We start from the raw sequence: 27,698 nt of genomic DNA, 5'->3' as shown, positions 1-27,698 counted from the left end.
ATAAGGAGTCGACCTGGCAACCCTCCTTCTACCTTCCGGTCTACAGCGGGAAGCGTTGACTTGGGGGCGTGGCTTATGAATATTATGAGCACGGCTGTAGTTGTTCTGCGTAATTATTCATAACGCTGCCTGGTGATTGGCTGGGGTGTCTGATTAATTATTAACAAGCCACTTGGCGGGCTTTCGAGGGAGTACTAACGCATAGGCCAGGCAGAAGGAGCCGGGGGGTGGGGCTATGCTGATGAGGCGGGTGCAGGCGGCCGGGGCAGCAGGGAAAATGGCGGCGGAGCGGAGCCGCTCGCCCATTGAGGGCTTCCCGGTACCGGCCTGTATGTTCGCGCCGGAGCCCAGCTCCCCCGGCGGGGCGGCCCAGGCGACAGCCTCCGCCCGACCCCGCCGCGCCGCCTTCGGCTCGGACTGCAGCGAGGACGGGGAGGTGCTCAACGGGGAGCCCGAGCTCGACCTCACCAGTAAGGTAGGCCCGGGCGAGGGAGGCGTTTGACTGCTGGGGAATTGGGCTCGCTTCTTTCTGCGGCCGGGGGGGGCGTGTCCCTGGCGGGGGAGCGGGAGGCTTGTGGGGGTGTCCGGTGGGGGTAGCGGCCAGTGCCCTCGAGCGCGGGGATCTGGGGTGGTCCCGCCCCACCCAGGCGGTGAGGTTGGGGGGCAGCCGCCGCTGGGGGAGGCGGCCGGCCGGGCAGGAAGATCCGCGCGACAGGTGTCCTGGTCCGAGCGCCCGGCCCGGCTCCGGGCTGTGGCTCTGCGGGGATTGGGAGCTGGCAACTTGTTTTTATTTACCGCCCATTGCTGCTCTTCCCCCTAAACTGGCGCCTGCTGGGATCTTTCACTGGGCAGCCCCAGGTGCTGGTCCCCCTACTTCGTAATGGTTAAAAGCAGCTCAACGTTCATAATCGGTGAGTACGTCTCTCTCCAATACTGCTGTGCAGGGTGGGGAGGAGACCTATGGTGTAACTGACAAACGTGTCAAAAATGACTGAAAGGGGCCTTTGAAAGAGCCCCCTTCCCACATAGAGCACCTTGGCTGTACTTTATCTAGCGCTGTTTAGGAAATTGTCCCAGGCAGTGTGTTTAACCTGGGTGTCTGATCTTCCCTCTAGTTGGTGATGGTGAGTCCGACATCGGAACAGTATGACAGCCTGCTCCAGCAGATGTGGGAGAGAATGGATGAGGGATGTGGGGAGACCATCTATGTAATTGGACAAGGATCAGGTGAGTATAGCTTCCTTTTGAAGCAAGAGCAAACACTAACTTTACAAGAAAGTGTTAGTTATCTAATTTGATGCTTCGGAGGAAAGTAGGATTCCCTCCACTCCATTCCCCAATATAATACCACATGCAGGGCATGCCCTGCTGGTGAGTATGCCTGGAAACATAATTGGGTTACCCTATTATTATTTTATCTGGAATAACTATAAATATTATTGATAACCACTCTTATTTCCAAACACATTTTAAGGCATCTGAGCACAGTACTGGGTGATGGGAGTTCTGGAGTTATAATCTCAGTCTTGATACTTCCTTCATGTTCTGAAGTGTCTGCTTTACCTCTGTCATTGCTTTTTTCCCATTTGTAAATTGGGAATACTTCCCTACTTCACAGGGGTGTGTTAGAAGCACTTTATATTTAACTATCAACTTTAACCAAAATAGCTGCTTCTGACTCCCCTTAGTAGCATGTGCTGAAGGCTGTCTATAGTACATAAAGCAGTTCCCTTTTTGTTGTTTCTAAATGTAATACCTTTAATGTCACATGTCCTAGGTGTGGCAGCAGCCACCTGACTTTGCATATTTGTGGTTTTCACACCTGATCCTTTAACATGGCTTTCATATGTGTGCCCCTTGTTCATTTGTTCGTTCTCTTTTACAAATCACATTTTTGAATATTGTGCTAATGAAAAATACTGAATTTGACACCTCTAGAGCATGACATTCTTTCATAGAAAGCACAATTAGCTCATGGATGTCACTAAGGCCAAGAGCACGGTGGGTTTCAAAATAGTTGGATATGTACATGGGTATTCTTAATATCCAGAGTCAAAAGTTTTTTTTTTTTTAATATTTACTAAGTTTTGGAAGGGGTATATTTCAGTGCCAAAGCCAACCCTCAAGATATGGAACAATTAGCAGGAAACCTTGCAAGGGGGCAGGTTATCCCATAACTGCTTACTGCAGATTTTCTTGCACCTCCTCTGAAGCATCTGGAAATAGCCACTGTCTCTCAGGACAATGGACTAGATAGACCACTAGTCTGATTAATTTCAATTGCTATGCCTGCAGTACAGGGAGAACATTGACAGTGTTCAGTCAAGCTTCCCATGTACATCAGTCCTATCTATTTTCTGTATCTCTGATGCAGGGAATAACCATGCCAAGGGAGGGAAGTTCAGTTGGTTGATTCAGTCCTTGTGCTTTCTGCTGAGACTGCCCATAAGGATAATTTGTGATTTGTTTAGAGATAGGCATTTGCTTGCTAAGATCTGGGTTAAGACTCCCCAAGAGGGAAATATGCATTTTTGTATACAAACCTGGGGTTGTATTGGAACCAGTAACCTAGAGGAGAAAGACTTCATATCATAGCCACAATCCCCCAAACCCATGTAGACTCCTTTGAATTTCTTTAGTTTTAATAATTTAAAGAAAAACTAGACTTGAGATCTAGTCAGTTTTACAAAACATGTTAGCTTCTGAAAAGAACTATTATCGTCTCCACTGCATCCCCTGGTAACCTTTTTTTTTTTTTTAAAAAACACTTTCTCTCCCCTGTTGCAGTGTGAAAGACAAATAGAGTATCTGGCTGTAGATGGGGAAACTGACTAAATACCCAGAGTGCTGTTAAATGCACAAAGTAAGCAAACTGAGAAATATATGAATTTTGATGCTAATCCTTCAGCGATTTTGGGTGTTGCTTGTAACTCTAGTAGGTAAAGTACTCTCAGATAGTAGGATTTATTTATTGTTTTGTTTTTTTGCTGTTGATAGTGGCCCTTTAATTCCTTTGAGTCTTAAAATTAAGCCTAAAGTTTTCTTCAGGAATAGGCCGTTCTTCCTGTGTTTCTATAGGCTGACTGGTGTCTTTCCCATGTCTGTAATCAGTGCTATAGGCAGTTCATGTGAAGAGAGAATAAAATTAACATTTACTCCAAGCTGTTGGGGAGTGTTGCTAATCTTTTATTCCCTTCCCCCTCACAACCTCTCATTAGATGGGACTGAATATGGTCTGAGTGAGGCAGATATGGAAGCATCCTATGCCACAGTGAAGAGCATGGCAGAGCAGCTTGAGGCAGATGTGATACTTCTGCGGGAGCACCAGGAGGCAGGGGGCAAGGTGCGCGACTACCTTGTTCGGAAACGTGTGGGTGACAACGACTTCCTGGAGGTCAGGTGAGGCGGCAGGGTTAGGCAGTATCACAGCCACATCTCTTTGATCTGAGCAAGTGGTGGTTTGAATTTGGGTGTTGTATGAACCCAGAAAAGGCAGCTGTCTGAACACTCCTTGCTAATTACATCTTTTTCCTCCTCTTTTTATACAAGCTGTCTGCAGTGATCTTTACTTTGCACTCCTGTTCTTGGCTCAAAAGTTTGTCTGAGTGACAGCCTCTGTTTGGGTTTTCTCTGGGCTGGGAGCACTTCAGGGATTCTCTGCTGATCCATCAAGGAGTTATTTGGGGACTCCTTCATCCTGTGATTGCAGGGGATTCTGGGGCCGTTGCAAGGAGTGGGCTCTTTAAAATAAGTCAGATACTGGAATATGGAATCTTTTGCTTATCAGTCACCACTTCAGTTCCAGCCTAATGCTTAAGTGATCTCTTGATGGGTGTCTTGATGCCTTGTATAAAAATGACTTGGGAGTCTCAGTACAGTTCCAGGTGGATTGGGTTTTCGCATCACTCATGCTGCCACAATGACCATCCTCATCAGCATCAATAAAGATGTTGTTGTATTAATACATGAATTCCCTAAAAGTGTCCCTCTAAGTTGGATTATGTTGTTGCTTGTACTGTGCAAACTCTAAGAACAGATTTCGGGTTCTGGTGCTGTCACCGGCACCCATCGCCAGCTTCTATTAACATGAAAAACTTTTCTAAGGGAAGACCAAGCTGACATTCAAAACTCTTTCCCAGGTGTTTGATTACTTTATTCTCTCCCTGGTAGGGTAGCAGTGGTGGGCAATGTGGATGCAGGAAAGAGCACATTGCTGGGTGTCCTGACGCATGGTGAGCTGGACAATGGCCGGGGCTTTGCACGGCAAAAGCTCTTCCGCCACAAGCATGAGATCGAGTCGGGTCGTACCAGCAGTGTGGGCAATGACATCTTGGGCTTTGACAGTGAGGGCAATGTGGTGAACAAGCCTGACAGCCATGGTGGCAGCCTGGAGTGGACCAAAATCTGTGAGAAATCCACCAAGGTCATCACTTTCATTGACTTGGCTGGGCATGAGAAGTACCTGAAGACCACAGTGTTTGGCATGACTGGTCACCTACCAGATTTCTGCATGCTTATGGTAAGTGGCAGTCAAGCAGTGCAATATGCCATTGTTCAAAGCTGTAAAATACTAGTACAGAGGAGAAGTGGATGACTTCATTTGGGGCGGGAACTCTTTTTTTTGTTCTGTGTTTTGTACAGCACCTAGCACAGTGGATATCTGGTCCATGATGGGGGCGAGGTGGGGGTGTCCTAGGTACTGTGGTAATATAACTAATAGCTTCAGTAGACAGAATATAATTCCCAATATAGTGGCATGGCCAGGACTCCATGGCTATGTCCCTGCTCTTGAGACATGCCATGGGATCTTCAATAGCCATAGATATCCTATCTCCTAGAACTGGAAGGGACCTTGAAGTGAAGGGACAGTGAAGCCCCCTGCCTTCACTAGCAGGACCAAGCACTGATTTTGCCCCAGATTCCTAAGTGGGCCCCCTCAAGGATTGAACTCACAACCCTGGGTTTAGCAGGCCAATGCTCAAACCACTGAGCTATCCCTCCCCCCTTCTCAAACTTCATTGCACCGTGACCCCCTTCTGACAACAAAAATTACTATACGACTCCAGGAGCGGGGACCGACGCCCAAGCCTGTCCGAGCCCTGCCACCCTGTGTGGGGGGACCAAAGCCCAAGCTCCACCACCTGAGGTAGGTGGGGGCAAAGCTGAAGCTCAAGGGCTTCAGCCGCAGGCAGGGGGCCTGTAACCTGAGCCCCGACACCCAGGGCTGAAGCCCGTGGGCTTTGGCCCCAGCAAGCGTAAGCCAGCCCTGGAGACCCTGTTAAAACAGTCATGACCCACTTTCGTGTCCTGACCCACAGTTTGAGAACCGCTGGTCTACTGCATACTCTGGCCAAACTATCCTATGTGATCCAGCTACCTGCAGTTGTATGACTTTTTGATGCAGGTTGGCAGCAATGCTGGGATTGTTGGGATGACCAAGGAGCACCTGGGCCTAGCGCTGGCACTCAATGTTCCAGTCTTTGTCGTGGTGACAAAAATCGACATGTGTCCTGCCAACATCCTGCAAGGTAAATGTGGATCTTTGCCAGCAACTGCTCCTCTGTCCTCAGAACACTCAGTATCCACTGACTTGCCAGTGTCCCCTCAGCTGGGATGGTGAATCAGGGCTGACAGAAGTCACCTCATACTTAGGCTGTAGCTCAAATACATTCTAGAAATTGTCGGTTTTTTTTTTTTTTTTTTTTTTTTTTTTTTCCCCAAGACAGTTCCCTCACTTGTGTTACAGCTGTCACCTCCATTGTTTGGATTGCTTAGTTGTGCAGCAATACAGTGTTTGCTGTGGGGTTTTGCCTAATTAGGCTGGTGGTGTCAGGGTTAACTAAACCTTTGGCCCTTCTCCTGGTCTTCCTCTATGGCACCCACTTAGATGATGGCCAGGATCCTGAACACTTTTCTTGGGCAGAGATTTCTCTTCTCCACCCCCCCACCCTCCCCTGACTGGGGATTTATGCTTGCTTTCACTTTGTGCCTTACTGTGATTTCCCCAGCAGATCTGACTGGGGTCCAGCACCTGTGGTTAACTTTTCTCCAGGGGCTACAACCATGTACTCCAGTTACCAAGCAGACTTCATAAAGCAAAATACATTTATTCTCAGGGTAAAATCATTAGAGGAAACCATATTAACACATGTTAATACAAACTCTTTCAAACAGGGCTGTCCCTACCCATATGCAAAGTACGCAGCTGCATAGGGCACCAAGAAACTTGGGGCACCAAATTTCCTGGGCCCTGCGCAGCTACATGCTGCTCTAGCCCCTGCCCAGTCTCTTTCCCATGGCCCAAGCTCTGCCTCCGCTCCCGAGGACTGCAGCGGGGCCAGGCCTTCATTCGTGGGAAGTGCAGCGACCTAGCCCCAGCCGTGCCACCAGTGAGTGCTTGGGGGGGGGGGGGCGCAGTTCCCTCCTGCCCCCCTCACAGAGGCCTGGGGCCAGCTCCTGCCCCCTTCCCCCCCACAGGGGGGGCTGCATAGGGCCCCAGAATAGCTAGGGAGAGCCCTACTTTTTAAAGCTTGGTAGAGGTCACTTGTCACACTTATGGGGTTCTACATAGTAAACCAAAGCCCTTCCAGCACTTCCATAAGGGTTAGGGGATCCCTTGGACACAGGGTCGAGAGAGAGAGGTGTTGTATGATTCACCTTAATCACCCACACAGTAGTTCCTGGAGAGCTGTGGTAACTCGTGGAGTTGGATGCAATCCCTTGTGCACAGTGATATGTAAATCATTAATAAACTTAATATAATGGTCCCTAAAGAGAGATTGCAACTGCAGGCAGTCACATAGGCTCTCTGGGGAGAGGCAGCCAAGTGCTTTAGGCTGGAGTTGGGATTTTTCTCTTGGTATCTAAATTTGAAGGGGGGAAGGCCTGCAGTTGGGGTGTGGGGGATGGATATTAATTTTTAATTTGAAAGCTCTTGCTCTGCTTCCTGCTTGAAGGTCAAAAGTGACCTGCTTAGGCACTTCCAGTGGTGTGCATCAAAACAGAGGGATGTGGGCTGCCTCTTTTCCTGAATTCTGCTCCTACTTTGATTTTGTTCCTCGCCCATAAGGATTTGGCTCTAGTTACTTGGAACAGTGATGTGTTTTTGGTCAGAAGTGCCTGAGAAGTTTTGAGAACCAGGAAGACTAGCAATCTGCCTGTTGCATAAATCTGTCAGAAGATGCTTTCAGTAAACAGGACACTGAGCAGTATCTTCTATAAATCCTAGGAAGTGAAGGTGTAAAAGATATTTGGCAAACTAATGAAAGCCCAGTCATAAAGCCAGTAACGGGGAGGGAGGAGCCTATTTGGTTTAGGGTAAGAGAGCGGACGTTTTGAGAATTTTTATCTCCGAGCCCACTACTGTGCCAAGAGAAGGATGTAGATGTTCTAATTTGAATAGAAGGTAGAAGATTTGGCCCCTTTACCTTGAGATTTGTATGAGGAACAGATGACATGGGCAGATGTCGGTGTCTCCTTAGCCAAAACACTAGCCTCCTAGGGTTGCTTTTTCTTAATTACAGCCTGGTTATGGTTATCTGATCAGATGACAATTGAGGAATATAAACGAATTGCCACTTAAGAAAGTCCTTACCATCCCCCTTGTTTTCCCTCACACAATAGTTAGTTATGTTGTAGTAGATCCTTTCATTAATGTGTTGGGTCTTGGCCACTTCTGGAAGCAAGATACTGGACTAAAAACTGGGCTCCACGGTGGCAGGAGAAGAGGGAGGGCAGGAATCTGATCTGAAAGCCAAATCCTCTGCCCTGAAACACTGACTCCTGCATGTCCCCTATCTGGACCTCATTTTGCTCTTGTGATAATCTCTGCTCCCCTCTTGCTTCTGTGGAATTGTGGTAATTAATACGCATAAGTAAGACTGTCCTGTCCTATCATGGCAAAAGCAAGTCATAATTGAAACACTCTCTAGTTCTGCCCACTAATTAGTATTCAGCTCATCATAGAAAACTGAGGAAGGTCAAATTCTTTTTTTTTTTTTTTTCTTTTTTTTTTTTTTTTTTTTTGATTTGTTTAAAACTCAAGTGGCTAAAGATCAATGACTTGGTTGGGGGGTGGGTGGGGAATCATATTTATTTCTTTTAAAAATAAACCTGTTTAAAATGAAATCTGAATTTAATACAGAAGGTGAAGGTCTAAACTTAAATCATTTTAAATAAAAACAATATGCTGAATCTGTGAGCCTCTATCAAAAACTCTTAAGTTGAAGGCTGGAGATCAAAAGCTAGAACGTTTTTCTCCTGAAATGATTTTATAAACATGGCATAACAGATTGTGCTCCATATTAAAGGCTTGATCCTGTTGGGGATGCAGGGGCTGTGCAAGACACTAGCAAAGTAGGGTTGCCAACTTCCTAATTGCCAAAAACTGAACACCCTTGCCCTGCCCCCCACTCACTTCCACCAGGCTGGGGCAAGGGGTGTGGGATGGGGTGCGGACTCTGAGGTGGGGCTGGGGATGAGGGGTTTGGGGTGTAGGAGGGAGCTCTGAGTGGGGACTGTAGGGGTTCACAGTGCAGGAGGGGGCTCAGGGCTGGGGCAGGGGGCTGGGGTGCAGGCTTTGGGAAGGGAGTTGAGGTGCAGGAGGGAGTTTTGACCTGGGGAGGTGGTTAGGGTGCAGGCTCCTGCAGGGTGGCGCTTACCTCCGGCGACTCTAGTCAGCGGGGCTTAGGCAGGCTCCCTGGCTCTGTGCAACTCCTGGAAGCAGTGGCATGTCCCTGCAGCTCCTAGGCAGAGGGGTCAGGGGCCTCTGCACACTGCCCATGCCAACAGGTGCGGACTCCACAGTTCCCATTGGCTGGGACCGCAGCCAATGGGAGCTGCCGAGTTGGCGCTCGGGCAGTGCGCGGAGCCCACCAGGCTGCCCCTGCGCCTAAGAGCCAGATATGTTGGCCACTTCTGGGAGTCATGCAGAGCTAGGGCGGGCAGGCAGAGAGCCTTCCTTAGCCCCGCTGTGCCCCTGCCCGGACTTGACAGCCCGATCAGTTGTGCTGGGGACTGCTAGCGTCCCTTTTTGCCTGGGCAATCCTGTTGAAAACCTGATTCCTGGCAACCCTGTGGCAGTCATCCCACCCATTGGACCTGGCCTCTGACTTCAGGAGACAGTAACATGTATCTCATCAGCAGGGATTCTAGTTTAGAGATTTAAAAAAAAAAAAAATCTAAATCCATGTTTTTCCACAATTAAATGAGATACCTATATTATGGCTAGGCATCAGTTGAACACTGTTTTATTGATATAGTCACAATTTTAGGCTTCAAACTTGCTTTATCTGTGCCAATCATTATAATAAAATTAATAGAATGGTCCAGTCACAGTGCGTTGTTTCTTTTTAGTGTTCGTGCTGGCCCTGCTGTTTCAGCCTCTTGTTTTTTAGCTTCTTTTCATTCAGTTTGGCGCTTTCTATCTGTTCTACCATTGTCTGCCTTCGAACATAATCTGCACCCTTATTGCATACAGTACAGAACAGCACATTGCTATCAATGTGTAATTTGTTCTTCCCAAACTCAATGACATGGTTGTTAGGGGTGATTTTTAAAGTTTTCAGCATGTTTTCATAACTTTAATTACTTGTGGAGGCTGAAGTGAGATGCATTGAAACATGAACCTCTACATTAGGGGTAGGCAACCTATGGCGCACGTGCCAAAGGCAGCACGCAAGCTGATTTTCAGTGGCACTCACACTGCCTGGGTCCTGGCCACCGGACCGGGGGCCTCTGCATTTTAATTTCATTTTAAATGAAGCTTCTTAAACATTTTAAAAGCCTTATTTACTTTACATACAACAATAGTTTAGTTATATATTATAGACTTTATAGAAAGAGACCTTCTAAAAACATTAAAATGTATTACCGGCTCACGAAACCTTAAATCAGAGTGAATAAATGAAGACTTGGCACACCACTTCTCAAAGGTTGCTGATCCATGCTCTACGCTGTTGAGTAAACTCTGTTCACCAGAAGCAGTTTATTGGAGTATGTAAATTTAAAGTGCATTCAAAAATCAACCACAAGAGAAGGAGGTTGCAAGCACTGAATAAGTGATACGGGTACTTTCAGTAAAATTTAGTTAATGTTTTTATTTTTTCACCAAATGTAAAAACTAAAGATTATCTGTAAAACACACATTCTGCATTTTTTCCATGGCAAACTGATTTATATGATCCCTGTGTGATGGGATCCCTGGGGTACAACCTGGAACTTGAGTACCGCTCTGTCCCCTTAACTCTCCAGCCTGGGCTGTCTCTCCCAATGCTTTGCTAGTGACAAGCAGCAAACCCCTCCAGGCACTGTTATCACTCAGTATAACAGCATGTGGAGCCTCACACCCAGCTAGATTGCATGAATGCTACCTGAGCCACTCACAAATCAGACAGAGAAAGGTACCAGCAAATCTCCCAAGCCCCCAGCCTTGTACCCAGAACTGTACCATCTTGTCCTAGTCAGAAGCCTGACCCATGTACGTTTATTATCCAGTCTGCTGCTTCCTTGATGTGGAGAGGACACACACTGGCCTTTGTAAACTGAGCTGAGGTTTCCCAAGTACTTCAACCAAAACACACTGTTTTAGGTAAAATATAAAGCACATTTATTAACTACAGAAAGCTAGATTTTTAGTGATTATAAGTGGTAGGCACAAAAAGTTAGAGATAGTTACCAAACAAAAAGGGTAAGTGCACAGTCTAAATCTTAAACCTTATTAGACTAGGCAGGATTTGGATCAAGCAGTTTTCTCACTCCGCTAGATGTTACAGTTCTTAATACATAGGCTTCCCCTTTAAGCCTGGGTCCAGTCTCCTCAGTTAAAGACTTCGTTTTCCCAGCATTCTTGTTGCTTCCGGCATAGGTGGGGGAGGAAAAAGTCAAAGAATGATGCCACCATCCCCTATTTTAGTTCAGTAACAACCATATAGCAGAATCTCACAGCTTCATATACATGATATACATATTTTGACAGAACAATGGATTTCAGCACACTATGATCTTTCATATGGTATCTTACGTGGCATGCTTTGTATGAAATGTATCATCGTATGATGGGTGAATATGGGAGTTCTAGGGTGCTGCTTTGAGGTACAGAGTGCCACACCCTGTTCTTCAGGATCATCTGCTAAGCCTACCTGTGGCCTCATGTTTAGGGCCCAACCAAATTCATGGTCCATTTTGGTCAATTTCACGGTCATAGGATTTTAAAAATAATAAATTTCATGATTTCAGATATTTAAATCTGAAATTTTACGGTGTTGTAAGTGTAGGGGTCCTGACCTAACTCTGAAGTAAGGATGGCTTGGTATGGTATTGCCACCTTTACTTCTGCGCTGCTTTTGGCAGGGCGCTGCCTTCAGAGCTGGGTGCCTGGCCAGCAGCTGAAGTTCTCCGGCCACCCTGCTCTGAAGGCAGAGCCAAAGTAAGGGTGGCAATACTGCGACCCCCCTACAATAACCTTGCAACTCCCCTTCCCCATGACCCTCTTTTGGGTTAGTATCCTCAGTTTGAGAAATGCTGGTTTCCCCTGTGAAATCTGTATAGAATAGTGTAAAAGTACACAAAAGACCAGATTTCATTGGGGGGGGACGGACTGGGGGGGATGACACACCATATTTCATAGTCTATGATGCATTTTTCATGGCCCTGAATTTGGTAGGGCCCTACTCATACTCCTGTTTTATAACTTTTCTCTCGACCTGAGTGCTAATTGGGTTAGTTCTCAAATTATGAATATTTGACAACACTCACCATGCAAACTTACTCTCCAGCTCATGTAAAAACACTGATATGCCCAGTATCTGCCTGTCCTTGCTTCTGGGTGGTTCTGGACACTTCAAGTAAATGGCCTCGCTCTGTCTCCTTGTACATAGACAGATACAAACAGAAATCCATTAACTTTTCAACTGCCTCCCTCTCTCTTTCTAAACAAGTAAAATACTACCGTGCAAAAGGCATGTGGGTTACATGAACAGAAGTCTTGGATTGTTGTTAGTTCTTTTGTTTTTCTCGGGGTAGGAGAGGGCGGGTGAGTTATGTAACACGGCAGAAGGAACAGTGTGTGCAACCAGAAAGGAGCAACCGTGGTGTCTAAGCAGGATACTGTGAAGAAGAGACAATTTTCTTCGGAGTGCAACTTCTAGTGTTGACTTCAACACCTGGGAACTGAAAAATAATCTGCCATGGCTGCAGGTCATAAAACCATATCTGGGAATATTGTCAAGAAATTCCTGTACCCCTGGGTACAAAAGGAATGTGCCAAATACAGTGAATAATGCAACAAAGAGATGCAAGGCCTGGCTGTCAGAATGAAACGACATTATGAAAAATGCTCCTCAGAAGGTAATGACTTTGAAGATGATGATGTGGACATGTCTGAACAATCTGGATCAACTGGTTAGTAAACTTAAGTTTGCATCTTTCTTATGCACTGCCTGCCATGTCTTAATGTGCTAGTGAATAACTTAAATTGTCATAAATTTGTGTTTTGGGTGGATTACTTATGAATTTCAAAATGTGTTCAAAATATAATTGGTATGTTTGTGGGAGTATTTATCAATTACACTTTTACTGTCACTGCTGGACTTCTGAAATTCTTTATTGCTTAGTATAATCAAACATCCTAAGTGACAACTTTCTGTTTAAAGTGTGATTGGGCACTTATGAATTTTAGCACTTAAACATTTTTTTAAATCTGTTTGGTATGTTGTTAAAGATAAGGGTTTAAATAGATTTAGAGAATCCTTGGATTTATTTTCTCTCTAAAACTGGGTTTAAAATAAACTGTCATTTAAACAGTGGTACAAATAGTAGTAGGCAGAATCTTTCATTTACAATTTTTTTTTTAAAGCCGTGCACTCAGTAGTAATCAGTGAGCGAGTGATTTTTTTTTTTAACCATTTTGTTTCAGAGGCCAGTTTAGGTATAAGAGATTATGAATATCCATCTGCAATGTCTACAACTTCAGAGTCACCTGCTGATACCACCAGCAGTGCTGCAACTAAACATGTCAGACAGTAAATTAACTGCGTTAAAAAATGCATGGAAGAGTTCATAAGCAGGACCAGCAAATTCCAGCAAGATGAAACAACTCCATAGATTAAAGGATTGCTTGGTTCATTTATGCAACAAATTCTTCATTTCGGCTTGTTCAAAGCAAACACTTCATTGGACGTAGCTCAGTCATTATGACCAGGCTGCACTCCACCCGGCAGAGCAGACACTGTTGAAAGGTTGTTGGATACAGTATACGAGAAGGAAATCTGAAGAGTGTGCAAAAAAACATTGACAGGGAAACTTGGTAATGTGAGTTTTGATGGGTGGAGCAATGTATGCAATGATCCAGTAATTTGTTCTTGGGTGACAGACAACAACCCCATCTTATGTTATTGTACAGAAATTGACACATCAGGAAATACCTATACAGCAGAATACTTAAAGTAGAAGTAAAGACTATAACAAACTGAACAAAAATTAAACAAGTTTCAGAGTAACATCCGTGTTAGTCTGTATCCGCAAAAAGAAGAACAGGAGTACTTGTGGCACCTTAGAGACTAACAAATTTATTAGAGCATAAGCTTTCGTGGACTACAGCCCACTTCTTCGGATGCATAACAGTTGAGCATATAGCTTTGTTGCAGACAATGCTGTAAATGTAGCAAAGATGAGAAATCTAGAAGAAGATAATGAAGGGAACCTAAAACTTATAACATATGGGTGTGCAGTGCTCCTTGATTGCATCTTTTAGCAAAGACTCAAATACAACTTTTGGAATAAAGGAAAACATTTTTGACATTGCGGAATACTTCATAACAACCACTGTGCTTCAGCTTCACTGAACAAAGCATGAGGATCCAAACTAATTCTCCCCCAAGATGTGTGATGGAATTCAGTGGTTGACTGTTTTGAGCTATTTATTAAGAATTGGCCTCTTCTGATGACAATTTTGTGAAGAAAATCATAACAAAATAGGCTGCTCTCACAACCAGCGTAGTCAACATTGGACTAAAGAGAACTGTAGAAGATATGCTGAATATACTGAAACCTATTTCCATAGCCTTGAGCAAACTGCAGAAAGATTTCAGCTATATTGCTGATGCTGTTGAAATTTGGAAAGGATGTCAAGAGACATTGAAGGAAGAAATACCCAGCAGGAAAGTTAAATTTTAGGCAGTAAAGAAGTGGATGGATCAAGAACCTACTCCATCTCTTTCTTGCCAATATTCTCAGTCCAAAGTTCCAGGACAGATGCCCAACTGCCGAAGATGCTGCTATGACTTGGGCATCCAGTAATCACCCCATAATCATGCCAACCATAATAAATTTCAGGGCTGGAGGTGATGAACCATTCAAGCAGTACCTGTTGGCTGATCTTTAAAAGAATCCCACCACGGAATTGGTGGAAGTCACTAGCTAAGCACCAGGAACCAGTGTGTGTTGAAGTGCTAAACCAGCTTTTGACACTAGTAGCCTCTTCTGCAGGCAGGAAAGAATATTTTCTTCATTTTGACTAATTAATTCAAAGTTGAGAAGTCAATTGGAAGTTGAAACAGCAGGAAAACTTGTCTTTCTCTTCTAGTCTATGAATAAAAATGAGGAGGGAGGGAATGAGATCTAGCTTTAAAAGTTTGAAGTACAGAGTAAGTAACTTAGGAGACTTTCTTATTTTCAAAAGATTTACCTGAATAGAAACTTAAGCTCCAGTCACTTTCACTTATGCATATTTGAAAAATTTCACAGGCTGACTTGAAATCAGTTTACTTCACAGGCTACAGTTAATCCCTCTGTTCCTTTAATAAATCATTTGGTTGTAAATATGAAACATCTTTTAAGTTCATGTATCCAAAACATTTACCGTTTTTTTGTTTAATACAAATAAATGTTATATGCTGTTTTGTGTTTGAATTCATTCCAGTTGCCATCCTGATGCAGCTTGACACAAATCATGAGCTAAAGTTAATTTTGGATGCAATAAGCAATGTATTACTGACCTTTTTTTCTAACATACTGAAAATGTACAATTAAGAAGAATCTGAAAATACTGAGCTATATAATTGCTTGAATAAGTGTATATTGTTATAGTCTATCTTCCTGCATCGCAAAAAGGTGTACCCAATCTAGTATAAAGGGTCTATTTAGTTGTAAATCAACATGTTTTAATGTAAATCAGATTGGTTGATATAAAACAATAAGCAGTCATCTTTCGTTAGAAGATAACTGATGTACAAATGGAAAGATTGATTGAAATCTAATTGAGGTTTTCCATTTAGTGATTTAAATCGCCTCCAATTAAATGAATCCATTCCCATTTAAAACAGACCTCTAATAAGCAACCTTAAAACTTAGGGCTTGTCTATACTTACCGCGCTGGTTCGGCGGCAGGCAATCGAACTTCTGGGTTCGATTTATCGCGTCTAGTCTGGACGCGATAAATCGAACTCAGAAGTGCTCCCCGTCGACTCCGGTAATCCTGCTCGCCGCGAGGAGTACGCGGAGTCGACGGGGGAGCCTGCCTGCCGGGTCTGGACGGCGGTAAGTTCGAACTAAGGTACGTCGACTTCAGCTACGTTATTCACGTAGCTGAAGTTGCGTACCTTAGTTCGATTTGGGGGTTTAGTGTAGACCAAGCCTTAGACTCCACTTCAATAGATGTATATAGAGGCAAATTCATACTTTTTTGGCACAGTTTTGGCTCGTCAGCAGGCTGGCTGTTATGGAAGACGTGACCCCAAGTCCATTTTTTGGCAAATGTGCCTGTCTCTCTCAGGAAATCTGACCAAGGCAATTTTTAAAGAGGGGAGATGCTGCCCTAACTATGTTCATTTCGCCCTTTAAGAAACTCTGAAGCTGTTACAGCGACTTCTGAAGTCCCCAGGGTGCAGGAAGATCCCGGTGCTGGTTCAGAGCAAAGATGATGTCATTGTAACAGCCTCCAACTTCAGCTCAGAGAGGTAATAGCAGTGGAGAGAGTGGTCTGTATTAGTCCTGTTTGGGGGTGGAGTGCGTCTGGGCGAGACGATAGGGAGCAAAATCTCCACAGCTTAGATGTACTAACGTTTCATCTGCTGCATAATACATCGGTTCCATAAAGGGAAAACTCAGACTGACCATCCATTTAGTCCTCTCCCAGATAGAAGTGTGGGGCTTGTGCTGAGCTATCCACATAAGATGGAAGCACAGTGCCCAGACCTCAGTGCAGGAATCTAAAGCCCCTTTCTGAATCTCAGAAGGAAGTTTAGATGCAGTATTGCAGAATTTCAAATATGAGGTGTTCTGCAACTAACTTTGCCTGCCAAGCTTTCCCCTGCCAGTGCGGAGTATTTATCTCAGTCCAAGATGTTGATGTCTCCCTGAACTTTGAATCAAGGTGAGGGGACTAACTTACTTCCATCTGTTGTCTGTCTCCCTCACAGGATGTGCCCAATTTTCCAGATTTCCAATGTCACTGGTGAGAATCTGGAGTTGCTTAAGATGTTTCTCAATCTCCTGTCTCCCCGAACAAGTTACAGGGAGGAAGAGCCAGCAGAATTTCAGATAGACGACACTTACTCTGTACCGGTAAGGGGACTGGTGCCAGGAAGGGCTCTCTGCCACATTTGAGACTGTACCAGGGGTGGGGAGGTGGGCCTGCTGGAAGGGGGAATTCCAGTACTGCTCTAACAGCATAGTTGAGTGACTCCAGTTACCGGCGGTTCTCTCTCTCTTGTGCAGGGTGTGGGAACAGTTGTGTCTGGGACAACCTTGAGAGGCCTGATCAAGCTAAATGACACTTTGCTTCTGGGTCCAGACCCCTTGGGCAACTTCCTGACCATTGCTGTCAAGTCCATCCACCGCAAACGCATGCCTGTGAAGGAGGTGCGTGGTGGCCAGACTGCCTCCTTTGCTCTGAAAAAGGTGAGTGTTTGTGTGGCGGGGAGGAGGGGTCTGCCCTAATTCTTGATATCAAGAGCCTTGCTTCTTCAGGATACTTTCCAATCCTGGTTAAAATGAGACTGCTTCCACCAACGCTCGAGGGCAGGGGGAGCGTTCATCTACCAGCACCATAAAGTCCCATACAAACTTAGGCCATGTCTACACTACGAGAGTAGTTCGATTTTACTTAAATCGAATTTTTGGAATCAATATTGCAAAGTCGAACGTGTGTGTCCACACTAAGGACAGTGATTCGACTTTGTGAGTCCACATTAACGGGGAAAGCGTCGACATTCGAAGCGGTGCACTGTGGTCAGCTATCCCACAGTTCCCGCAGTCCCCGCTGCCCATTGGAATTCTGGGTGTAGCCGCAAAAGCCTTCTGGGTAAAAAAAATATGTCCAGGGTGCTTTTGGGTAACTGTCGTCATCCGTCCATCACTCCCGCCCTCCCTCCCTGAAAGCGCCGGCGGGAAATCAGTTCGCGCACTTTTCTAGTCAGTGACAGCGCGGACGCCACAGCACTGCGAGCATGGAGCACGCTGCGACCATCGCTGCAGTTGTGGCCGCTCTCAACGCCTCGCAGCTTATCATACACCTTTCCCTGAGGCAGATGCAGATAAGTCAGGCGAGGAGGCTACGTCACGGCGGTGATGGCCTGAAGTCTGAGAGTAGCACAGACCTCTCAGAAAGCAGGGGACCCAGCGCCGAGGACATCACGGTCGCAATGGGTCATGTTGATGCCGTGGAACGGCGATTCTGGGCACGGGAAACAAGCACTGAGTGGTGGGACCGCATAGTGCTGCAGGTCTGGGATGAATCCCAGTGGCTGCGAAACTTTCGCATGTGAAAGGGAACTTTCCTGGAACTTTGTGAGTTGCTGTCCCCTGCCCTGAAGCGCAATGACACCCGGTTGCGAGCTGTCCTGACTGTCCAGAAGCGAGTGGCCATAGCCCTCTGGAAGCTTGCAACGCCAGACAGCTACCGGTCAGTCGCGAACCAGTTTGGGGTGGGCAAATCTACCGTGGGGGTTGTTGTGATGCAAGTAGCCAAGGCAATCGTTGATGTACTGCTGCCAAAGACAGTGACCCTGGGAAACGTGGAGGCGATCATAGATGGCTTCGCAGCGATGGGATTCCCAAACTGCGGTGGGGCCATAGATGGAACTCACATCCCTATCCTGGCACCGGACCACCAGGCCAGCCAGTACATTAACAGAAAGGGCTAGTTTTCCATGGTGCTGCAAGCACTGGTGGACCACAGGGGATGTTTTACCAACATCTACGTGGGATGGCCGGGCAAGGTTCATAACGCTCGTGTTTTCAGGAACTCTGGTCTGTTTAGGCGGCTGCAGCAAGGTATTTACTTCCCGGACCACAAAATAACTGTTGGGGATGTGGAGATGCCTATAGTCATCCTCGGGGACCCAGCCTACCCACTAATGCCCTGGCTCATGAAGCCCTATACTGGCGCCCTGGACAGTGAAAAAGAACTCTTCAACTACCGGCTGAGCAAGTGCAGAATGGTGGTGGAGTGTGCTTTTGGCCGTCTCAAGGGGAGATGGAGAAGCTTACTGACTCGCTGTGATCTCAGCGAAACCAATATCCCCATTGTTATAGCAGCTTTCTGTGTGCTCCACAATCTCTGTGAGAGCAAGGGGGAGACCTTTATGGCGGGGTGGGAGGTTGAGGCAAATAGCCTGGCTTCTGATTACGCACAGCCAGACAGCCGGGCGATTAGAAAAGACCAGCAGGACGCGCTGTGCATCCGGGAGGCTTTGAAAGCTAGGTTCCTGAGTGAGCAAGGTAACCTGTGACTTTAAAGTTTGTGTACAGAGAAGCCGAACATGCCCCCGTTTCTTTACCCAGTTAATGTTGACTATCCTATCCAGTTACATACCCCCTTCAGCCCCCTTCCAACACACGTTTCGAAATAAAATCAGTTCTACTTTGTTAATGAACACCGTTTTCTTTACTACTGTTTTCGCGGGAATTTTTTAAAACTGGGACGCAGACTGTGGTGCGGAGCGGGTGTAGTGTAGTGACGCAAATGAAGCTTCTAAACTCAAGGATTGACAGGCTCCGCTGTGGTGGGATGGTTCTTTCAACGGAGCCTGTCACCCCTCCTGATCGGGACTGTGTGTATGGGGGGGCTATGTGACTTTGTGGCAGGGGGAGACGGTTACAGATCCCCTGCTGCGTGGCTCTGTGATCCTGCATAAGGACCGCCGCTTAAGATCTGTAACTGCCCTCCCCCGCCACAAAGTCACAGAGCAACCCACCCCCCACCACATAACATGAAAACCACCTCCCAGACTGACTAGGGTAACTAGTCACTGCACTGTGTATGTGCCCTGCTGCTGTACCTGTGTATGTGCCCCCGCCTATGTACCCTGCCAAAGGTGACTGTCCTGTCCAATTACCAACCCCCTTTCCCCTCCTCCTCCAAAAGAACATGATGGAAACAGTAGTTAACAGAAACGTATTTTTTATTATCAACTACACATGGAACTGGGAGGTGAAACTTGGACGGGGGCTTGTGTGAGGCGGGAAGGAAAGAACTTGTCAAATTTTGGGGAATGAGAGCCTTCTGCTACTAGAGCTCTCTGCAGGGGTGGAGTGAGAGTTAGCATGGACTCTGCCGCCTCTCCTTCTTTGGACTTTGGGTGAGGTGGGTATGGGACTTGGTGGCGGGGGAGGGCGGTTAGAGATGGACTGCAGCGGGGCTCTGTCCTCCTGCCTCCGTTCCTGCAGAACATCCACAAGGCGCCGGAGCGTGTCCGTTTGCTCCCTCAGTAGTCCAAGCAGCGTTTGAGTCGCCTGCTGGTCTTCCTGCTGCCACCTCTCCTCCCGTTCCATGTGTGCTTGGTGCATTTGGGACAAGTTCTCCCGCCACTGGGTCTGCTGTGCTGCCTGGGCTCGGGAGCAGGCCATAAGCTCCGAGAACATGTCCTCCCGTGTCCTCTTCTTCCTACGCCTAATCTGCGCTAGCCTCTGGGAGTGTGATGCCAGGCTAGATTGTGAGACAGTCGCAGATGTGGCTGTGGGAATGGGAAAAAGGGAGTGAATTCCTCAGAAAGATAAATGTAGTTGTGAACAAAGAACATAGTCTTTCTCTGTGAACAAGACCATGCACAGCACCTATCACATGCGCACTCAGCACAAGGTCGAATTCTCGGCCTTCGCATTCAGTGCCTGGGGTCTTGCACAGCACATTTGAGAAGCGGGGCAGCACAACGGAATTTCTGTTGCAGGCAGACATGGTAAGCCGTAGACTTGTGCCAGCTTAAAACTTTTATATTAGCACTGGCCTCATTTCACATTGAAAGCAATGTCAGTCCCTGCTGCCAGCAATCCGGCAAGCGGGAACTCTGCCCCTGTCCCACCCCCTCGCGGCTGTCCCCGGGAATGATCCCTGTAGGTTGCCCCTCTCCCGCCTCCACCACGTGGCTGCAAACCAGCGGTTACAGTTCTGTTAAGGAACGGGAAAGCAGTCCCAACACTAACATTCCCCTTACGTAATTCAAAGCAGGTCACCATGAGCGACATCACCCTGATGAGGATCTCTGACAGCGAGAAAGAGAGAATGCTCCGGGAAAGCCTCCAAAGACCAGGGCCATATGCCGCCCTGCTGTGCAGAGCAATGATTCCCGAGTACTTGATTGTCTCGTGGCGCGGCAACGTGTCGTACTACGGAGGACCCAATAAGGCCGCTCTCCCCAGGAACCTCATGCAACGGCTTTCCAATTACCTCCAGGAGAGCTTCATCAAGATGTCCCAGGAGGATTTCTGCTCTATCCCCGGACATATAGACCGCATTTTACTGTAGCTGCAGTAGCAGGGACTAAACAGTAGAGCGGCTTGGGCAAGACAATCACGCAAAACCGGACATTGCTAGATTTTTTTTCAAAACTTGCACTGCCCATGACTGAACCGTTAAGTGCCTAGGGCAAAGTAATCATGAACAACCCATTCTTTTAATTGTTAATATTCCTGTTCTGTTAAAAATAAATGTTTAGGTGTTTACAACACTTACTGGCTGATCCTTCCCCAGATTCCGTGTCCGGGGTAACGGCTGGGGACGGTTGGTAGGGGATCTCTGTAAGGGTGATGAAGAGATCCTGGCTGTCGGGGAAATCAGCGTTGTGAGCGCTGCCGACTGACTCGTCCTCCTCATCTCCTTCCTCATCTTCCCCGTCCCCTAACATGTCCGAGGAACCGGCCGTGGACAATATCCCATCCTCAGAGTCCACGGTCAGTGGTGGGGTAGTGGTGGCGGCCGCACCGAGGATGGAATGCAGTGCCTCGTAGAAACGGGATGTCTGGGGATGGGATCCGGAGCGTCCGTTTGCCTCTTTGGTCTTCTGGTAGCCTTGTCTCAGCTCCTTGATTTTCACGCGGCACTGCGTTGCATCCCGGCTGTATCCTCTCTCTGACATGTCTTTAGAGATCTTCTCATAGATCTTTGCATTCCGTTTCTTGGAGCGCAGCTCGGAAAGCACGGACTCATCGCCCCACACAGCGATGAGATCCAAGACTTCCCGATCAGTCCATGCTGGGGCCCTCTTTCTATTCAGAGATTGCACGGCCATCACTGCTGGAGAGCTCTGCATCGTTGCCAGTGCTGCTGAGCTCGCCACGATGTCCAGACAGGAAATGAGATTCAAACTGGCCAGACAGGAAAAGGAATTCAAATTCAAATTTTCCCGGGGCTTTTCCTGTGTGGCTGGTCAGAGTATCCGAGCTCGTACTGCTGTCCAGAGCGTCAACAGAGTGGTGCACTGTGGGATAGCTCCCGGAGCTATTAGCGTCGATTTCCATCCACACCTAGCCTAATTCGACATGGCCATGTCGAATTTAGCGCTACTCCCCTCGTCGGGGAGGAGTACAGAAGTCGAATTAAAGAGACCTCTATGTCGAACTAAATAGCATCGCAGTGTGGACGGGTGCAGGGTTAATTCGATGTAACGGCCATAACTTCGACATAAACGCCTAGTGTAGACCAGGCCTTAGTGGACCATATTCCACACCCCACTCCCTTTTCAAGAGTTTTCATCAGTCTAATAATTCTGTGCCCTTATCTTGAGCTGTGTTCTCACCAGACAGTCTTAAAATAGCAGGTGTGACTTGTAGGAGATCGCTCATTAAATACAAGTGTTGCAAGGAATCACTCTTGTCAGAACTGAGCTAATGTGCTAGGCCTGGTCTATACATAGTGTTTGCACCAATTTACCTTTCAGCTAGGAGTCTGACTTTAGTTTTTTTTACCGAAAGAGTTATATTGGTACAAGCCCTAGTGTAGGGATAATGGTGCCTCATACCAGAATAACTGCATCCATACTAGTGGTGTTGCACTGGTTTCAAACCGATATAGTAAAAACTGTGTAAACAAGCCTTTAGCATAGTGCTAGTTGGCATTGTGCTGTTGGAAGGAGTGTCTTTCTGAATGACAGGTAAATAGGATGCCTATGGCACTCTTCGCAACTGTAGCTATATTAACCCCAGTGTCCTGCCCAAAATTCAATTTTGGGTAATCCCCTCCTTCTATCTACAACTTCTTCAAAAGTTCCAGCTGCAGTCATTCTTTGGAACCCCTGCATAGCATTGTTGTATGCTGCTGAATAGCTATCACATTGCATCCCAGAGGTGGCTGCATTTCAGTGGGTGTGAGTACTCATTGATCTGTAAAATGCCTTGAGATCCCTCTGGATGAAAGGAGTGAAAGAAATGAACTTATTCTTTGTAGTAAGCATGATTCTTAACTCTCTTTTTGTCTTTTTTCCTGTTTCCTCCCTAGATCAAGCGTTCCTCCATCCGGAAAGGCATGGTGATGGTGTCCTGCCGGTTGAATCCACAAGCATCCTGGGAATTTGAAGCAGAGATTCTGGTGCTGCATCATCCCACCACCATCAGCCCACGCTATCAGGCCATGGGTAGGTGTAGCAGCTTTCTCTGACCCTTATATCCCAGTTGAACAGCTCACAGTTGCAGACTTCTGCTTTAGCCTTAGGCTGCTTAATCCACCTGTGATTTCTGCTTTATCCAGATGTAGGGCATAGTTCCTTGTATTAACTTCCCCAATTCCATTATGGGTGAGAGAGCAGATCTAGAAGAGCAAGGATTGCTGCCAGTAAGAACCAGTGTGCTTGGGAAGAGGAAAGCCTACACAGTGGCTACCAGGAGTCAGCATTGTCTGTAGCCCAGTGGCTCTCTAGCTTCATCATTTGCACAACAAACTCTGCCTGAGACACTGAGGGCAAAGAAAAACCCACAGCTGGCCCGTGCCAGTCAACTCTGGCTCGTGGAGCTCGGGCTGAGGAGCTGTTACCTCGCTGTGTAGACTTCTAGGCTTGGGCTGGCTCTGGGATCCTCTCATCCCACTGGGTCCCAAATCCTGGGCTCCAGCTCGAGCCTGGAAGTCTACACAGTGATGGAACAGCTGTGCGAGTCTGAGTTGACTGGCACGGGCCTGCTGTGGGTTTTTCTTGTCTGTGTAGACATACTCTGTTCTTCTCAATACCACGGTCCCCCCGCTGCTTGGTTCTTAATGTTTCATTGCGTGGATCACCAGGAAAGCCAGTGCAGAACAGTGTGAGACCCCCTGCAGTATCCAATATTTAGCTTCGTTTCTGAGCAGCAAACAAATGCATCTGTAGCGTCAACTTCGCGCTGATTAGAATACAATAGGTTATTTTCATTCTGAACTCAAATGTGCTGTGGATAGATTAGCAGTAATGACCTTGGACTCTAATCTGAGGCTTGTTCCACTAGTGGCATTTCGTACTTGAGAGCCTCTGGTACATTATCATTTACAGTGCATTGTGGCAGTATCCGCCAGACAGCCACTATCCTCAGCATGGACAAGGACTGCCTACGGACAGGGGACAAAGCTACAGTGCACTTCCGCTTCATCAAGACCCCTGAATACTTGCATATAGACCAGCGGCTGGTCTTTCGTGAGGGCCGTACCAAAGCAGTGGGTACTATCACCAAGGTAAAGGCCGAGGAGCCATACCCTTGCCATTTTGCTTTCCCAGTAAACCTTTATTCCTACAATGAGGAGACAAGTAGGAGAATCTGGGAATTGGGAGGATATAGTTTCACTATCTTAGTTGCCAATTTCAAGCAAGACTCAGGCTAGTGGCGACCAGCGTGTATTGCAGTCTGATGGCCATCTGGCCTGTGTGAAACTGACTGGGTGGGGAGGCTGGGGGTGTCTTTGTCTTCTAAAGGCAGGTGTCCCCTGACATGAGACTGGCTGTGCCATAGAGACTGAACACCCCTCTCAGCCCTACATAGCATCTCCGGGGAAGCTCTGAGGCATGTTGATGGGCCAGTGTGGGCTACCGTGGGCTGATGCTATATAGTTCACTTTATGGCTAGTGGAAGTAATTCTCTAAGCACTCCTCACTTTCAAGAAACCCTGAAGTTTTGAACCTTGCTTGGCTGGCCCTGCCATTTTAATGCTGTGTATTCTTCCATCTGTAACCGGCAGTTACTCCAGACCACCAACAACTCTCCAATGAACTCCAAGCCCCAGCAGATCAAGATGCAGTCAACAAAAAAGGGACCCCTTACGAAACGAGAGGATGGTGTGCCCCAGAGTGGGACAGCGGCTGGGGGGGCCCTGGTGGGGGATGATGCCACCTCATCAGGAGCAACACCAGCAGTACCTTCTAGTGCCCTGCAAGCACAGGTTAGCAAAAGACATCTAAGTATCTTCTGGCTAATCACATTCTCCTTCCTGCCAGCTGATTGTCTCAGCCCCATAAAACATCTGCATTGCTCCCCCTTCTTGGGACTGTTCACTTGGCAATGACAAATTATATGGGTACAGCCGGCAGTACCCCAGCAAGAACTAGACCCCCTGATAACTGAGAAAATCCTGACAGCTGATTGATGGCAGCTTGTCCTCTCAATGGAACATTTGTATTCAGGCAGTGCAGTGCCTAGGAGCCCTTGTTGTAGGCCAGAGCCCCGTTGTGCTAGGCGCTGTGCAAACACATAGCACCTGCCACAATGAGCTCACAGCCCAAGTAAGGGCATTAGGCCAGCTGTCACTTCCCTTTGGTCAAATCACACTTAGACCACAGAGCCTGGCTTGGAAAGAGACAGCGTTCTTTCCCTCAGTTCATGTCTCTGTATGCCTTTCTGTCTCCTCTTCGCTGCGGTGTCACTGTGGATAAAGGGCTGCACTCCCGGCCTCTTATGCTTGCTCTGTATTTTTGCCCTGTCCCTTGGGTGTTTGTGTGGCTGTGCTCTTGCTCATCTCTGCTTCTCTCTTCCTGCTGCTTTCCTTCAGACTGCACTGGATGAAGAGCCCCACAACCGAGAGGGCAATAAGGTATTTTTGCACCCTGACAGCTGATTTGAGATAACAAGTGGGCTTGCGGCCTGAGTCTGGGAACAGAGTCACGTCAGCAAAACAATCGTGGAGGCTTTCTGCTTCCATCACGCACAATATGGAAACCCAGGCCCTGGATTTCTGAGATTCTGAGCACATTCAGCTTCCATTGACTTCATAGGAGTTAAGTGTTCAGAGCTTCTGTAAATTGGGTCCCCAGAAGACTAGAACTAAAGTTTACCAGCTTCTGCTTGTCTCCTTGCTACCTGCAATAGTAGGAGACTGATCATGTAAGAGGTGCTCCCCTGATGCCCTAGCAGTGAGAGTGCAGGTAGAACACTTGCCTCAGTTCTGTGTTTGTCACTTTGATTTTTTTGGGGTCATCACAAACTAAAATTCCCCTTCTTGTTTTCCAGTCGAAGGTTGGAGGAGGGGGCCGGCGACGTGGGGGCCAACGCCATAAAGTGAAGTCTCAGGGGGCTTGTGTGACTCCCGCCAGTGGCTGCTGAATATCTTTTTTCCCCCACCCTCTGAGGAATTCTCCCCCTCCCTCCATTTCTTAGCCAAGACGCCCAGAGCAGCTTAAACCAAAACCCATCCAGCTGATCTGCTGCAGAAGAACCTTCCCTCCCAAGGAATGACAGAGGGGTTGTAACTTATAATAAGCTAATGAAGGTGACAAGACTCGTGGAACTGATCGACTGACACCTTCCTCCTCCCTCTACCCCAACACACTTTTGTACAACCTGGGCTCTTAGTCTTTATTATATTATGTGTGCATGAAGATGAGAGGAAAATCCAGATATATTGGAGAAGAGCCATTTGGCTGCTTCCCTTTCCCCATCTGGTCTTGTCTGTTTAACCTTCTACACTGTCCCCAGTCCATTGGCATTAGAAGACCTGAAATTCCAGGGTTAAAATGTGCTGAATGGTGGGTGGTTATAGGGGGCAGCAATTCCTCACTCTCCGGAAAGGTGCCAAATGAGTTCTGGACTCTCCCGGTCTTAAACTGTTTTTTAAATGGGTTAATTTTAATGTGGCAGTGACTGCAATTTGGAGGGAGATGCAGAAAACTGAACAGATGGACCTTAAAGAGGAAGGTGAATTCAAGAGAGATCCTTGACCTTAAGTAGGTATGTTTAAATTTTTGTTCTTAATACTTCTCCCTCTCCTCCCTAAATATAAGGCCAATAGCTGGTACAAGTTTAATCAGAGGTGGGATTAAGTACAGAGGTTACTTGCCCATCTCATCCTCCTTCCTCTTCTAAACTCTGTTCAATGCATGCTGGAACAACTCTTACCCACCCCTCAAGGTCCTAGCGGCAGAGTGACATAGTGAGAATGTTTCCAGACTGCTCTGTGGTATAGGAACACTGTGTAGCCTGCGACCAGCATAAGTCTCCCCTGTGACTAGACGGTGATCACAAGTGGGATAGCCTTTTTGGGCCTGGAGACTGAAAACAAATGCCACCCTCATTTGACTTTGCCTGCTCCAAGTGCTCCCTTCTCTCCTGGAACTCGCAGGCCAAGCTTTGCCATGGCAGTGGTAACAGTGGTCAGTCCCACTCTTTGCAGAAGGGGAAAGTGATTAGTTGATACCAACCTTAGGGAAGCACTTTCAGCCTGGGAAGCCCATGGAGATTTTATCTCTCTCTCTTTTTTTTTTTTTTTAAATACAGTTCTAGCTTCTTGGGTAGGCCCTCCAGGACACCCCTTCTGAAGTGACTTATTTTATGAGTATCATGTCCTTTTACCTCAGGCTTTGTAGCTGGTCACCTCCCAACTTGTTCTTCTCTCCTCTCCCACCCCTTCCTCTTCAAAAGACGAGCTCCCCTAGAGGATAATGCTTATCCTCCACTGACTAGTGGGATGCTTGATATCTTGAGGGAGAGGCAGAGCAATCACTTTCTACTCAGAATGAAGTGAGTCACTGTTCATTGTTTCAGAGAGCCTCCACCTTGGGAAGCTGTTAACTAGCGAGACAAAGCCTAAAGCCATCTTTGAGGGCAAATCGAATGGAAGTGGGGAGATAGAGCATGGTCCTTCCTGAGCCAGTTGCTTAACTGCCAGAGCTCTCTGGGGAGAAATCATAAGTAGCCACACTATTAATGGCACCCCAATTGTGAAGGAGTGTGACGTGTTGCTAGCAAAATATGGGGGCCTGCTTCATTCATGCCCAGGCCCTCTAGTAGCATTAAAACTGCATCTGATTTCACTGCTCTTCAGGGAGGCAGAGAACTCTAGGCGTTCTTCATTCCTGAGCCTGTTTTCCTCTTTCTTCATTCCTTGTGCTCCAACTGAAAGAGGGAAGCCTAGGGCCTGAAGAGGATTTACATAAATTCATGCTAAGGAGGTGGTGATCTCTCCTTTTTGTTGTGACCAGCATACAGAGATCACTGAGACTGGTGTGATGTATAAAATAAAAAGTTTGTTCTAAGTTAAA

The 27,698-nt window shown here is 47.0% G+C and overlaps 1 protein-coding gene across 4 annotated transcripts; it reads left to right on the top strand.

Annotated features, from left to right (window-relative positions):
• Positions 1–57: 57 nt before the first annotated feature.
• GTPBP1 (GTP binding protein 1) lies at positions 58–27,698 on the top strand. 4 transcript variants are annotated; one of them, XM_054031427.1, is made up of 13 exons: positions 59–475; positions 1,116–1,227; positions 3,219–3,399; positions 4,171–4,519; positions 5,405–5,528; positions 15,839–15,953; positions 16,416–16,560; positions 16,714–16,896; positions 22,709–22,844; positions 23,727–23,905; positions 24,407–24,607; positions 25,214–25,255; positions 25,672–27,698. In XM_054031427.1, exons 1-13 carry the CDS (start codon positions 236–238, stop codon positions 25,762–25,764), a joined length of 2,100 nt encoding a protein of 699 aa, XP_053887402.1. In that variant the 5' UTR covers positions 59–235; the 3' UTR covers positions 25,765–27,698. The 4 variants fall into 4 exon arrangements, with proteins under 4 accessions (XP_053887434.1, XP_053887402.1, XP_053887424.1 ...); XM_054031438.1 differs by lacking the exon at positions 25,214–25,255 and having other exon boundaries at positions 60–475; XM_054031459.1 differs by lacking the exons at positions 22,709–22,844; positions 23,727–23,905; positions 24,407–24,607; positions 25,214–25,255; positions 25,672–27,698 and adding an exon at positions 20,444–20,901 and having other exon boundaries at positions 58–475.

The sequence above is a fragment of the Malaclemys terrapin genome, chromosome 1, assembly GCF_027887155.1.
Source record: "Malaclemys terrapin pileata isolate rMalTer1 chromosome 1, rMalTer1.hap1, whole genome shotgun sequence".
Classification (NCBI taxonomy): Eukaryota; Metazoa; Chordata; order Testudines; family Emydidae; genus Malaclemys; species Malaclemys terrapin.
The sequence above is the reverse complement of the archived record's forward strand: the minus strand, read 5'-3'. Positions and strand labels throughout refer to the sequence as shown.

Bases quoted from the DNA above. Each gene is read 5' to 3' on its own strand.
- GTPBP1 (XM_054031427.1), top strand. From the start codon at position 236: ATGCTGATGAGGCGGGTGCAGGCGGCCGGGGCAGCAGGGAAAATGGCG. The intron at 476-1,115 runs GTAGGCCCGGGC...TCTTCCCTCTAG, and splicing joins AGCTCGACCTCACCAGTAAG to TTGGTGATGGTGAGTCCGAC. The intron at 16,897-22,708 runs GTGAGTGTTTGT...TTTCCTCCCTAG, and splicing joins CCTCCTTTGCTCTGAAAAAG to ATCAAGCGTTCCTCCATCCG.